A 13,694-nucleotide genomic window follows, 5' to 3' on the forward strand; every position below is an offset into this window, starting at 1 on the left:
GCGACACTGCCCCTATCACAGCACCAACACCCCAAGCCTATTCCATGTGAGACCCCCTGATGGACTATGAGGTTTTTTTGGAACTAGTTTCCGGGGATGCCGGACTGTGGAAGCCGCATTTCCCGACACTTCCTACGGCAGCAACGATTCCCGACCTGGAGAGGCACCTCTGGAACTACTGCTCACGGGAACGGGGTAAAGGAAAGAGGGGAAAGGAGGGGGAAGGAGAGGGAAAGGGATGGTAAAACGAAGCGGTGAAACCGCTCCCCCATGGCGCCGCCCGCCGCAGCGCACGCAGAGCAACGTCCCGACCCACCTCCCCGCCCGCTGCCGCCCGGCCCCTTCCCGCGCCTGCGCAGTGCGGTGGCCGCAGCTTTCCCGCCCGTTGTGGGGCCGGGTTGCTGTGCCGCTGGGGGGCCGGGGCCGCGGAGGGGTGTGCGGTTGAAGCGGCGGCGCCCAGCACCCGGTGCAGAGCAGGGCACGGTGGGTGCGCGGAACCCCGGCGTGAGGAGGGGCCCTGTGGGGAAGGGGCGTCCCGGTGGGCCCGGCCTTTCCCGCTCCTCTCCGGCGGCCTGGTGGGCCAGTGGGGACAGGGGCAGGGGAAGGGGCGAGAGGCGGTTCCGCGGCTCCTGGGGGGGTTCCGGGGTAGGCCGGAATGGCAGGACACTTACTGGGCTTTGCTTCTCAGTTAAAGAATGAAACGTGGTAAGGAGCCGGTTTTTGTGAAGTTCATAAAGTCTGCTGGGAGGTCGGAGTATTTTTATAAAGCTCTTGAGGTAAGTAGGTTTGGTCGCTTTCATGAGTGAGATTGGTGAGTTATTAAATGATTTCTGTGGTTGGCTTAGGTGTAACTTAAATGTATACATAAATAAAGCTACTTCCGGTGTTTAATAAAGTTTGTTGGACACTTTTTTTGGAGAAATCCCTCCCTGAACAAGAAATAATTTCAAAAGCTGTTGACATTTAGTGAAGTGACTCGTTGCTTGGGAGGTCTGGATGGGTGTCACTCGTCTAAGCACTAAGTAAACTTAAGAAGGACTCTGGGGGTTGTTTCCCACCTTGAGAGGATAGTGGGAGCTAAAGGCACTGTCTGGCAGGGTGAGGTCCTGAAAGTCTGTGTGGTGAATGTTAAAAGTGTGAGTGTTGTGAAGACTTGGGGGAATAAGGGCAACATCTGTGAGGTATTTTAGCCCTTTATTTTGACAATATACTCCTGTGTGGTAGCTTTGCTGTGAGCTGTTTCAAGCAGGTGTACTTATGTAGTTTCCACAGGATTGGCTATTTGTGATTTGTTATTTAAGTAAGTGTTGTTATTTAAGTAAGTGTTGTTATTTAAGTAAGTGTTGTTGTATGTGCTGTTTACCTGCAGTCTATGAAAGAATTCCAGTCAGAAGAACATCTCCAGATCCTTGAAGAAGAGACAGCGCTCAATATAAGAGAAAATGATAAATCGCTTTACATTTGTGATCCTTTCACAGGTGTTGTTTTCAATCATCTCAAACAGGTATGATACCCATCTTTTCTAGAAGCACAGGTGCCCGTACGTTGTATGGTCTCTCTTTTTGCACTGAATATAGCAGTATGAAGTATCCACAATAAAATCTTTAAAGCTTCACTGTGTTCTGTGTTTAAGGATGATGACTAGCAAAGCATAAGGATTATTTTGAAGCAGGTGCAAAAATAAATAGCATGATCAGTTCTGTTTCTGCTGGAGTTTTAAGATGGCTCTTGCACCTTTTTACTTCCTGAATAGTATGATTTTCTTTGACATGCAAGGAATAGCTGGAATTCTCTGGCATGTTAGCGTATACCATTTGCTGCTTTTACTGAGGTCAGAAAACCTACAAGGATTATACTGAAAATCCACAACTGAAAGTAAAACCAAAACTGTCAGCTACCTGGAGATGCTAGAGGAGTACAGACCAGGGGTCCTGCCTTCCTCAGGATTCAGAGGCAAAACCTTCCTGATACCAGTGTACCTTCTGCTAATTTTTCCCCCCCTCTGTTATTTTATTGCAGCTTGGCTGTAGGATTGTTGGACCACAGGTAGTCCTGTACTGTATACAGGCCCAGAGATGTGTCCCAAGAGCCGAGTATCCCGTGTACAACATGACCATGGCCGATGTAACAGTATCCTGTACCAGCCTCGAAAAAGATGTTAGGGTAATGCTTTGTACAAAATAGATTGCTTAGGTTGTTGTCATGGACATTTGCTTCAGATGGATCACTGCTACAGCAGCAGTCAAACTGTATACAAGTTTTACTGTGCCTGTGTCTGGATTTGTCTAGTCTTCTGTAGTTTGTACATTGTGTATAATTTATGTAGGGAGTTGTATGGAGAAAGAGGGAGTTGTATATGTAATATATAAATGCATATATGGTGGTTTATCCGTGCATGCACAAATATATATTATGTAAGCAGATACATATGTAATCATGTAAGATTTCAGCTGTATTAATATGGGGGTAAATGGAGGGTTTAGGGATTTTTATTAACTGATGAGACAGATCACTTATCTTGCTGGTTTGTCCATGGCTATAGTGCTACAGGCAACGTGCTCTATTTCTGGTTACTCAGAACTACATGGTAATGATTTAATACCCAGTCAGCTGTGGTTTAAACAGTTTAATTTAAAAGTTGACTTTTTAGTTATTCCAATATCTCTTTCTAATGTATACTACCTAAAATGTCAACCAGTCGTAAAATTTTACTTGTACCATATGACTGTAGTATTTATATTAAGGATGTGTATGTTCAGCTTATCATAAATGCAAATCAAATGAAAACTGTATTTGATTTTTTTTTATGGCTTCCATATAGATCCATTTTGTGGTTTTGAACAGTTTTTTAGGAGAAACCATGGACAACCGAAATCCATGATTTTTGTTTTTTATGATGTATCAGAGAATCAGTTAGGTTGGAAAAGACCTTTAAGATCATGAAGTCCAATTGTAAAACCTGTGTGATGTAGGTTCTTTCTTTTTTCTTTATAATGTTATAATAAGAAAAAATGTCTTTTTTCTTATAATGTTTTCTTTATAATGTTTCTTTATAATCTTCCTGTATTTTTTCCTCACCCAGGAAGAAGTTCATAAATACGTGCAGCTGATGGGTGGACATGTGTGCAGAGACCTCAGTGTGGCAGTAACTCATCTGATAGCTGGAGAAGTTGGCAGCAAGAAATACATAGTAGCTGCTTCTCTGAAAAAACCTATTTTGCTTCCAGCTTGGGTTAAGACACTGTGGGATAAGTCTCAGCAAAGGTATAAAGAAATTAAACAAAGCTAGTTTTGTTTTGGAGACTAGTAATTCTTTTGTTGATACAGGCTGCTTTCTTTCTCTGGTTGATTTTACTTGGAAGAGAAACTGTTTCTCTTTTGTTTTTCCTCTTTTTCTCCTTTAGCATCATGAGATACACTGATGTTAACATGGAAGATTATGCTTGCCCTGTGTTCCTCGGCTGTACAATTTGTGTAACTGGCTTAAACAGTTCAGACAGGAAAGAAGTCCAGCGCCTCACTGTTAAACATGGTGGGCACTATACGGGGCAGCTCAAGATGAATGAATGTACTCACCTCATAGTTCAAGAGCCAAAAGGTAGGACCTGCAGGGTAAACATTATTCTCACTTCTTGAGTTGAAGTAGTGTATATATGCATAAGAATTTAAACTGTCTGTCTGCTTCAGTGTTGCTCTCACAGCTGCTGTTTAGGGAAGCACTGTTGAAAGGAAGAGTAATACAGGGCACCTTACTTTGCTCTAAAGGCGTGAGAAAGAGAACCAAAGAGCAAAAAAAACAGAGACCCAGATGGTATTTAAGGGAAGAAAAAGGGAGAATCCCAGAGGGGATGGAAGAATAAGGAAAAACTAAGTTTTTGGGGAGAGCTGGATAGGACTTAATTTATATTTTGATTGAAATTGGATTGTGGACTAATGTTTTTTAACTGATCTATTGATCTATTCTCTGTGCCTTCTGAATGCCCTGCTAAGGTAAAATGAAAGCTTCCTTAAGCTCCCTTTCTTTCCTCTTGGGAAGATGAAACAATTGTAGTTTTATTGTGAGAAGAAAATTTTCCCCAATTTCCCTCCCTTTTCCTATGGGGAAGTATCCTTGGACTTTATAACCTTTTTTTTTTTTCCTGTGCTTGAAAGCTTTAAAGCCTTTTTTTCCTTTAGTGTCCTGTATATTGTACCCTTGAGCTAGTCATCAATGCGAGTTTTTGCTCTAACTTCATTTAGAGAATAAATAAGCAGCTTATCAGAAGAGTCCAGGATAACACAACCTGCACAATGAAATAATGAATTTTTAACTTTTCTTCATGTCCAGCCATCTTGTAGTGTTTACTTTTTGATAGCCTTTTAGTGACTTGTGGTTTTTATTTTGCTTACATTTGAAAGGTCAGAAGTACGAATGTGCTAGAAAATGGAATGTGCACTGTGTGTCTATCAAGTGGTTTTCTGACAGCATTGAGAAAGGCTTCTGTCAGGATGAGACAATATATAAAATACAAGCTGGATCAAAACTGACACCCAGTACGTCAACACCTACAAATGATGTCAGGAAGCCTGATAGTAAGTAAGACCTTTTAAAATATGTTTAAGGTAGGAAATGTGTAGTAAGGAGGAAGAACTGTTCCTAATTAGTAGGGCACTGCTTGCTTTTGCAATGCTGGTTTGACAGTTTGGGTTCTGATTTTACTTATGCTTAAAACACAAAGGATTACTTCTATGCACATCGAATATTCCAACATGTGTAGACTTAACATGTGAATAACTGTTTAAAAAGTAGACTTGAATTAGGCACAGGATTGTCTGTTTGAGAATCAGTGGTGTATATCTCCTAAAAAAGGATGACTGTTCATACATTTGTAGTTTAAAACAAGTGTCTGTTATGATTTTAATTTTAACAGTAGTTTTACGGGGGAGAACAAATGCTGATTTTATTTTAATTATTATTTTTCTGAATTTTTTTTTCTTTATATATTTGTTTTTACTTTAATCCATGCTGTTATCAAAAGGAAAGCTAAAAGCATTTTGTAAAGAAACATGAAAGCAGCATGAAAGACACAGTTGGCTTTAAATGTGTCTTTCCAAACACCTGTTACTGACTGGGACTTCAGGAAGAGCAGGAGCACTGGGTTAGCACTACCAAAAGAGCATTGGGAATTCAAGTTAGGTATTATGGAAACTGCATATAACTCTTAAATCACTGGGCTTCATGTTGATTTCTTCTTACTATAGAGAGCTCTATTTTTTAGAGTGTTTCTAATAGGTGAGCACAAAACTGGGATAAAAGCTTTGAAAACTGGTGTCCTTGGCTGCTATCTCATAGACTGCATCCATTTGGGAAAAAACACAAGGTGCATAACTGCTTTTGCTAGTAACACTGTACTCGGTCTGCATGTAAATAAAGCCTTTGGTTTAACCACGGTTATACTTCCCTAGTATTTGTTATTATTCAGATTTACATTTCCTTCTAGCATAACCAAATCGTATGTGGCAGTTTTGTGTTTTGTTTAGTGAGGCAGCAGAGAAAGATGAATCAAAACTAACACCTCTTTTTTAATTTCCATTAAAGATCATGCCCTTCCAGATGTCAGCCACATTTCCAACATCAATCTGAGTGGTGTTAATGAAACCGAATTTAGCTCTGCTCTGAGCAGCAGGCAGGATCCTCTTCCTGATGAGCTGGAAAACTTGGATATAAGTTCTTTTCAAGCCCCTGAAGATCTGTTAGATGGGTGTCGAGTATGTTTAACAATGTCTACTTTGAAATGTTCAGCCTTTAATCCTGTGGAAGCAACTAGGTTGAAGCTGGCAATTGCTGCTTGACTAAATTGTTTCCATGGTCAGCAGCAAACGCCAAATTTCTTTTGTGTCAACATGCTGTAGCTTGCATGTGTGTCTACATATATGTACGTGTGTGTGATTGTATTAAATATGTAGTGTAAATACAAAATGGCATATTCATAGACATACATTTAAACACTATAGAAAGTAGCTGGGGGTTCATTCCATTAGGAAATACTTTTGCTAGATTTATGTGCAGAGATAAATGAATCCAATTCTAAATGCTAAACTTTGTTGCTGCTTCACAGAAGCTGTGCCACGTGTTTGTGTTCTACAGCAGTGAAAACAAATTATACCAAAATATCCTACTTTATTTTTTCTTCTTTTTTTGATTTTTTCTTGTTTTTCAAAGCCTTTTTGTTGCTCTGTTCCCTTTGCAGATCTATCTGTGTGGCTTCAGTGGCAGGAAGTTGGACAAGATGAGGCGGCTTATTAATTGTGGTGGTGGTGTTCGATTTAATCAACTTAATGAAGATGTTACCCATGTCATTTTGGGCGAAAATAGCGAGGAGCTGAAACACTTTTTGGACAAGACATCTCACAGGTTATAATAACTGTATTGCTTAAGGTCTACTTCCAGCTTGTTTTCTTTCTCCCACCACCCTGTAGACAGGAAGACATGTATTGATTTGAAAATCATAAACAGTTCTTGACTTCAGTGAGAAGACTTACAGCCTTGTATTCATAAGTACATCCTTATGTGTTCTTGAATACTGTAGTTCTTTGGGTAGCTATGAGTCACCTCAGGAAATAGAACAGCAGTATTCTTATTGGTGAAAGAAGTATTAACATGTATTTGTTAATATATTGAGGAGGAAGGATTTGGCAACCCTGCAGTGGCAGATATACTTCACATTATAGAAAATTATTATGAAATTCTCTGTTTTCAGACTCAAAGAATTAAAAACCAACCAACCAAACAATAAAGTGCCCAAAGCTTCTTAGTATTGGAGTTACAAAACTCAGCTGTGTGTATTTACTAGTATTTGTGGAGTAGGAAAGAAGAATCACAGTTTTGAAATCTGCTGTAACTTGTTTGTTTAACACTTTATTTTATAGGCCTCATGTAGTCACAGCAAAATGGTTGCTGGACTCATTTAGTAAAGATTATCTACAGCCAGTGGAGCAATATATTCCTCTAAACTACCAGCTGTTAGAGAATCCGATTTTGGAGCAACCTGGAATGAAGTCAGTTCTTCCCAAAAATAACAGTCTCTTGAAGAAAGAAGCTGTGAATGTTAAAAAGCCTCAGAAAGCTGCTGAAGATGACCTCCTCTCTCAATACATAACTAATGATTCTACATTAGGTATGTCCTGGTCTCAGCATACCATAGAAAGTTTAACTGCTCATGATTAGCATATGAGTCCTGCAGCATTTCCTTAGTAAGAAGCTAGCCACAGCTAGTGTGTTTTAGAAATCAAACAGGGCTATATAGAGCAGTTTTAACTAAACTTGGCTGAAAACAGCAGAATTGTAGAATCATAGACTGGCTTGGGCTGGAAAGGACCTTAAGATCATCCAGGTCCAACCCCCTGCCACGGGCAGGGACACCTCACACTAGACCAGATTGCTCCAAGCCCCTGTGTCCAACCTGACCTTGAACACTGCCAGGGATGGGGCAGCCACAGCTTCTCTGGGCACCCTGTGCCAGCGCCTCAGCACCCTCACAGGGCAGAACTTCTTCCTTAGATCTAACCTGAATGTCCCCTGTTTAAGTACTGTAGTTTCTTCATGAAACTATTTTGGGTTGTCTTTAATGTTCTAGTCAGGCAATTACTGCGGTTGGTTGGTTTTGAGTTGGCTTTTTTTTATTTTCCCCTTTTAGATGAAGCTGGAAAACTAACATCCAGAACCTTCAGTGATGATACTCACTTGTCTGTTCAAGGAGAGAATGAATCTTCCATCTGTAATGGTTTTCTGGGAGAGTCGTCTGCACTAGCTGAAGGAGGATTGTTTGTCAGAAAGAGCTTTCTTCTTTTGGGTTTTGGTGGAGAGGACGAGTCCTGCATTGCAGATATTATAAAGGAGAATGCTGGGAAGATCCTGCCACTGCAAAACAGAACCGTTGCAGACTATGCTGTGGTACCGCTGTTGGGGTGCACGGTCCAGCTGACTGTTGGTGATGTTGTCACAAACACGTGGCTGGTAAGGGAGTTTCACTGTCAGTTCTGTGAGTAAACATGTATCTACAAGAGATATGTCTTGTCAGTATGCAGAGTTATCAGTGGCTTAAATGTAAGTAAGATACTGAGAGATTAGCCTTGTTGCATTTGAAATGTACTAAATGAAAGCATGCTTTAAAGCCTCTGCACTGATAAGGTATCTTTTATCTATTCCACTTCATTTTCTACAGGCTTCTTAAACAGGACATCATTGTCATGACTCAAAGGCTCCTTATATGAGAGTGACAGCATTCTCTCTAATAATTGTAGAAGGAGCCAGTTGACTAATAATGATTTTATATGATATCTTTGTGCTTAACTTTTTCTTGTTTCATGCTTTTTACAGCTTTTTAATTGCAAGTCAGCTTTATAGCTCAAAGTCAGTTACTAACCCTATTTGCCAAGAGTGGGCGCATGATGTAGACCAACTGCTGTTAGTGTTTTTCAGTACTAGGTAACTTTCTGTGAAGTAAATCTATGCAGACTCTCAGGACACGTCTTGAAACTACTTTCAGGGAGCCTCTAGGGTTGGAAGAGTAGTAACTGAAAAGTTCTGAATAATACCTCAGTATGTCAGACCTGACAAAGTCCTTTAGAAAAGAATTTGTGTGACTCAATGGGAAATAATTTGTCTCAGATGTAAGGATGGACCCAGAATTGCTTGCTGTTGAGTCCATAAATGCTATTGTACAGTTACTGAAATATTGTTGGCTTTGTTGCTGTTTGGCTTGATTTACATTTTATTCTCTTTCACTTTCTTCAAGTTAACATGTGTGGAACAGCAGCTCCTTTTAGATCCCCAGTCCAATCCACTTTTCACACCAGTCCCGGTAATGGAAGGAGTTACCCCTCTGGAAGGTTGCGTTCTTTCTTTTAGCCAGTTCACTGGTGCAGAGAGAGACTCTCTGGTTTATCTGGCAGGACTGCTAGGAGCCAGGTATGTCTCCTGTCACCCTTTCTTCTTGTCCTTAGCCAGTGTGATGAAACCCATTATGCATTTCATTTCTTCTTTTACAGGTGTAAAAAATATTGGAGTTAAAGCTCTTTTGGATTCAGTTACTTTACAAAACCTGGTGCTGAAGCAATGAGATGTTATTATGTAGTTCTTTTTCTCTTCTTTAGAGAAGCTTAGTCAGTGTTCACACAGCCTAATTTGTACCAGAATATGCTCTCATATTTGTCAATGGCTGAGTCTCAATAACTTTTTGTTCTGCTCTAGAACAGAGCAAAAAAAAGTGAGTTTTACAGATGTCAGGTCTTGCTCTTCAGTTGTCTGGGAGCAGAACATTGTTCCTCTTAAGTGCTATCTGATTCAACCTCATAACCAATGATAGTGCAGCATTTCTTAGGAGCTGGGATGGTGAATTATTTGCTCCCAGTTTATCAGGATCATTGAAAAACATTAAGAAGAACGTATTTAGTCATGAAGTGGCAAATTCATACATTCTGTATATTCCTACTGTATAACTTAGAATATCATTTGATCTGATTTGTGGTCTGTTTGAACTAAATTCTCTGCCTGTGAGTTCTCAGTCCTGTGTCTTCTTGGAAGATAGGTCCTTGATGAGAAGAGAAAAACTAATATAAGGAAAACTATTGTTCATTTGGAAATAATGGTTGTTGGCTCCAGAAACAGCAGTGTTCAAGGCCAGGCTGGACAGAGCCTTGGGCAACGTGGTCTAATGTGGGGTGTCCCTGCCAACAGCAGGGGGTTAGAATTGGATGATCTTAAGGCCCTTTCCAACCCAAACCAGTCTGGGATTCTATGATTTGAAAATGGGATATGTGAGGACTTCTGGAGTATGAGAAATGTTATGGGGTTTTTGCTTGTAAGTGGAGGTTAAGCGTAAAGTACAAAGTGGATGGTCTTAGATAATTCTACAGGTCTTTTTCTATTGCTTGAATGCACTTTACAATAGTATAAACGTGCCCTAAATTAATTTTGTTTATGACTAAATGAATATTTTATGGCTCAATGAATATCTTATTAATCTAATTTTAGAGTCCAAGAATTCTTTGTGCGGAAAGCCAGCGTAAAAAAGGGCATGTTTGCCAGTACCCACCTTGTGGTGAGAGAAGCGGGTGGTTCCAAATATGAAGCTGCAAAGAAGTGGAATTTACCAGCAGTCACTGTAGCTTGGCTTTTGGACTCTGCAAGGACAGGAAAGAGAGCAGATGAAAGCAAGTTCTTGGTTGAAAATGCAGAGGCTGAAGGTTGGTTATTAGCAAGTTAGGGAATATGGTTGTGTCATAGCACTGTTCATTCACAATGAAGAGTATACCTAGTATGAATTTTTCTTCCCTAACACCTTTGGAGTATTAGAGCTATAGGGTATTTTTCCAAGTACTTTTCCATATTTCTTTTTCCTGCTGTTGAGTTGTGATTATAGAAACGATATTCTATGTTTGCTGTAAGTATTTTGGAGCAAGCTAGTGGATTCTTGTGGTTATCAGTCAGTTGGGAATCTGGCTCAGTGGCTTAGCTTTGTCCTTTTGGACACATTCTGCTCTGTAGATTGCTTGGGAATTGATGGTAGATCCTGCTTAGAACTTCATACTTCTTAGTCTGCAATGACATGATGCCTCTCTGATGCCTACTTCATCTTCTGAAGCTTCTGCTCCTTTTCCAGTTATTTCATGCTTTTCATTTGGCAATATTTCTTCCATATCTAACGATTTAGTGATTTAATACTGAATGTTAGCAGACCTATATTACCAGTGCCCTTGTGAACTAAGTGTATGGGTGACTAAGATAACAAAAGTATGTTGTTGGCATAGGCCTGTCTTCCCTATATATTGTATATTTAAGGGGAAAAAAGAAAAAAGAAGGGGAAGCAGGGGACATGAGCAGTGAAATGTAAAAGTAATTCTTGCACTAATCTTTTTGAGATATGAAGATGATGAACCATGCTTAAATAGAAGCATTTATGATGAAGAAGCTTTGAGGGCTTATTGCTGTCTAAATCTCAGTCCTATTTATCCAAAGGCATAAGGGACTGGAAGTGTACACAGTGACCTAAAGAGGTGTGATTCAGAGTCATGACATTTTACATTGCTTGGGAAGTAAGGAGCCAGGAAGGAGTTACCTTTAATGTTGAAAGGGAAGGATTTCTTGTTATTACATCTGTATTTTGATAGATGTTGTACAAGGTGTATGAGCTATACAGGATGTGTGGAACTGCAAGCAGTGTGAGCAGACCTGGGGTTGCTCTCTCTTTTTCAGACACTTAGGGTCATGCTCAGTGCCGGTGTAGTTCAGTGGAAGTAGTTAACTGGAAGAGACGCTTATGATACTGGCTTTTAAAATAGAACTGCCAGTTTCAAGCATTTATTGGAGGGGATATGAATTATTTTTTTTTTAGGGAAAGAAAGGTCAGATGAACTTTTCATTTCTTGTGTATATAAGAGTATATGTGAGATCTGTGTTAAAAATCAGATTAATTGCTTATGTTTTCTTTGTTTCTTTTAAAGATGAGAGTTCCGTTACTCAGCTCAACAAGACACCAGCAACTGTTAAATCTCCTGATGTAAACCAATATGATTATCTCCTTGAAGTTGGAAGAAAAAAAGCTGTGACTCCTCTTGATATCAGCAGATTCCAGAGTAAAGCTTTCCAAGCCGTCATCTCTCGTCACATGGAGAAGACAACCCCTCTTGCACAAGGGGGAGTGCTACAGAAAGAGCCGTCTTTACATCTCGATACACCATCAAAATTTCTTTCCAAAGACAAGTTATTCAAGCCTTCTTTTGATGTAAAGGTGATCATCATTGCAAATTCTTTAGTCTGTAGAGCCGCTAAAGATTTGCATAAACTTAAAAACAGCTCAGAAACCTCTGCTTACCCTGTTTCATCCTCTTAACATACAGACTTTGCATTTTGAATGCTGGAGAGGGACTCTTCATCAGGGACTGTAGCGATAGGACAAGGGGTGATGGGTTCAAACTGAAACAGGGCAAGTTCAGGTTAGATCTAAGGAAGAAGTTCTTCCCTGTGAGGGTGCTGAGGCGCTGGCACAGGGTGCCCAGAGAAGCTGTGGCTGCCCCATCCCTGGCAGTGTCCAACCAGGCCAGGTTGGACACAGGGGCTTGGAGCAACCTGCTCTAGTGGAAGGTGTCCCTGCCCGTGGCAGGGGGTTGGAAGTGGATAAGCTTTAAGGTCCCTTCCAACCCAAGCCAGTCTGTGACTGAGTGAGTCTGAGATTCAGTTTGGTGCTCTGGTTTTCAAAATCTGATAGTTTACCACTGGTAATTTTCGAAAGTGACATACTCTAGACCAAAAATTCTCATTTTTAAAAAAGGGGCAGTAGCAAATGGTATTTCAAAGGTGCAGATAGAATCACATACTCATATGCAACTTTTGTGGGGGGAAGTATTAGTAAATTAAAGTAGTAGATTGGGGTTAGGAATACCTGAGTTTGGCCACTGGCTTTTCCACTGAGGGCAGTTTTCATTGATGGCAATGAAAAAAGAGACTAATAATTTACCTTCTTCCTATTTTGTTTATGTAGTCTAAGATTGGGATTGTGTTCTACTGCCTTTGTACGGTGGTACTACAGTTGCACTTGCTAGCTGCTACTGTAGTACCCTGTCCTGGTTTAGGAGTACGAAATCTTGCTACAGACTGTATTTGTGAACCTTGCATTGGAGTGAAAATCTGTAATGTGTTCCTGAAAGTCACTCAGTTGCTTCTTTTTTGGTAGGATGCTCTGGCAGCTTTGGAAAGTCCAGTAGGTCCTGATCAAAAAACCAGGAAGCCGAGCACACCCCTCTCTGAAGTCATCAGCAGGAACTTGAAGTTGGCACTGGCAAACAGCACAAGGCATGCAGCAGCTCTGACTGCCAGCCCACAGCTGGCTGCTGCACAGCCAGAAAAGGTAGGAAACTTTGGGGTTGTGTTGCTGGAGCAAAGGCTTGGTTCAGAAAACACCTTTATCTTTTGTGATTTAAGTTATAAAGGAGTTTGTGAATTGTGCTGTGTGAACTAGCTGAGTAGAAATCTGTGTGATTATGCATTCTTCAATGTCAGTTAAAGAAAGGTAAGATAGAAGAGCTTCTTCCTGGAGAGCAAAGAATTTTGAAACCTTTTTCAACTGTCTGTACTACTGTGTTCACAGAATCACAGACTGGTTTGGGTTGGAAGGGACCTTAAAGCTCATCCAGTTCCAACCCCCTGCCACGGGCAGGGGCACCTCACACTAGAGCAGGTTGCTCCAAGCCCCTGTGTCCAACCTGGCCTTGAGCACTGCCAGGCATGGGGCAGCCACAGCTTCTCTGGGCACCCTGTGCCAGCGCCTCAGCACCCTCACAGGGACAAATATTGTCTATTAATCAGTTGCTAAGTAACATGGCATATACATATGTACCAATTTAGACTTTATAGTATTGGGATGAGAGGATTTCATCAGATTTAAGCTATTTCCAGGCTCCAGATGAGAAGGATTAAATATTTTGTCTTGGTTTAAAGTTAAAAGTCCTTTTTTTTAATGCATGTGTCTTCTTTCCCTTTCCCTTGTGAGGTGCTGCTCTTCTGCTTACAAAGAGGCAGAAGATGTGATCAGTTGCTTAATGCTTTATAAAGACACATTACTCTATCCTTTCTTGTCGCCATCTTGCATTTTCAGTCTAATCTACCCTAGCGAGAGAAAACAGAACAAGATGTAGGAGGAAAGGGAGTACTTATA

General features: G+C 40.6%; 1 protein-coding gene across 6 annotated transcripts in view; it reads left to right on the forward strand.

Annotated features, from left to right (window-relative positions):
- The first annotated feature begins 364 nt into the window (after window positions 1-364).
- TOPBP1 (DNA topoisomerase II binding protein 1) overlaps window positions 365-13,694 on the forward strand; it is a 35,594-nt gene continuing 22,264 nt past the window's right edge. For all 6 annotated transcript variants that reach the window (XR_003990007.1, XR_003990008.1, XM_030476212.1 and 3 more), the window contains exons 1-15: window positions 365-483; window positions 689-776; window positions 1,370-1,504; window positions 2,020-2,163; window positions 3,083-3,264; window positions 3,405-3,598; window positions 4,399-4,572; window positions 5,579-5,748; window positions 6,231-6,394; window positions 6,910-7,157; window positions 7,677-7,996; window positions 8,778-8,950; window positions 10,016-10,227; window positions 11,485-11,771; window positions 12,714-12,887. Coding sequence is in view for 4 of the 6 variants with exons in the window: in XM_030476212.1 (XP_030332072.1) it covers window positions 696-776; window positions 1,370-1,504; window positions 2,020-2,163; window positions 3,083-3,264; window positions 3,405-3,598; window positions 4,399-4,572; window positions 5,579-5,748; window positions 6,231-6,394; window positions 6,910-7,157; window positions 7,677-7,996; window positions 8,778-8,950; window positions 10,016-10,227; window positions 11,485-11,771; window positions 12,714-12,887 (2,658 nt within the window). In the remaining 2 variants the exon portion in view is untranslated. The remainder of the gene's footprint in view (window positions 484-688; window positions 777-1,369; window positions 1,505-2,019; window positions 2,164-3,082; window positions 3,265-3,404; window positions 3,599-4,398; window positions 4,573-5,578; window positions 5,749-6,230; window positions 6,395-6,909; window positions 7,158-7,676; window positions 7,997-8,777; window positions 8,951-10,015; window positions 10,228-11,484; window positions 11,772-12,713; window positions 12,888-13,694) is intronic.

Source organism: Strigops habroptila, chromosome 1 (genome assembly GCF_004027225.2).
Source record: "Strigops habroptila isolate Jane chromosome 1, bStrHab1.2.pri, whole genome shotgun sequence".
Taxonomy (NCBI): domain Eukaryota; kingdom Metazoa; phylum Chordata; class Aves; order Psittaciformes; family Psittacidae; genus Strigops; species Strigops habroptila.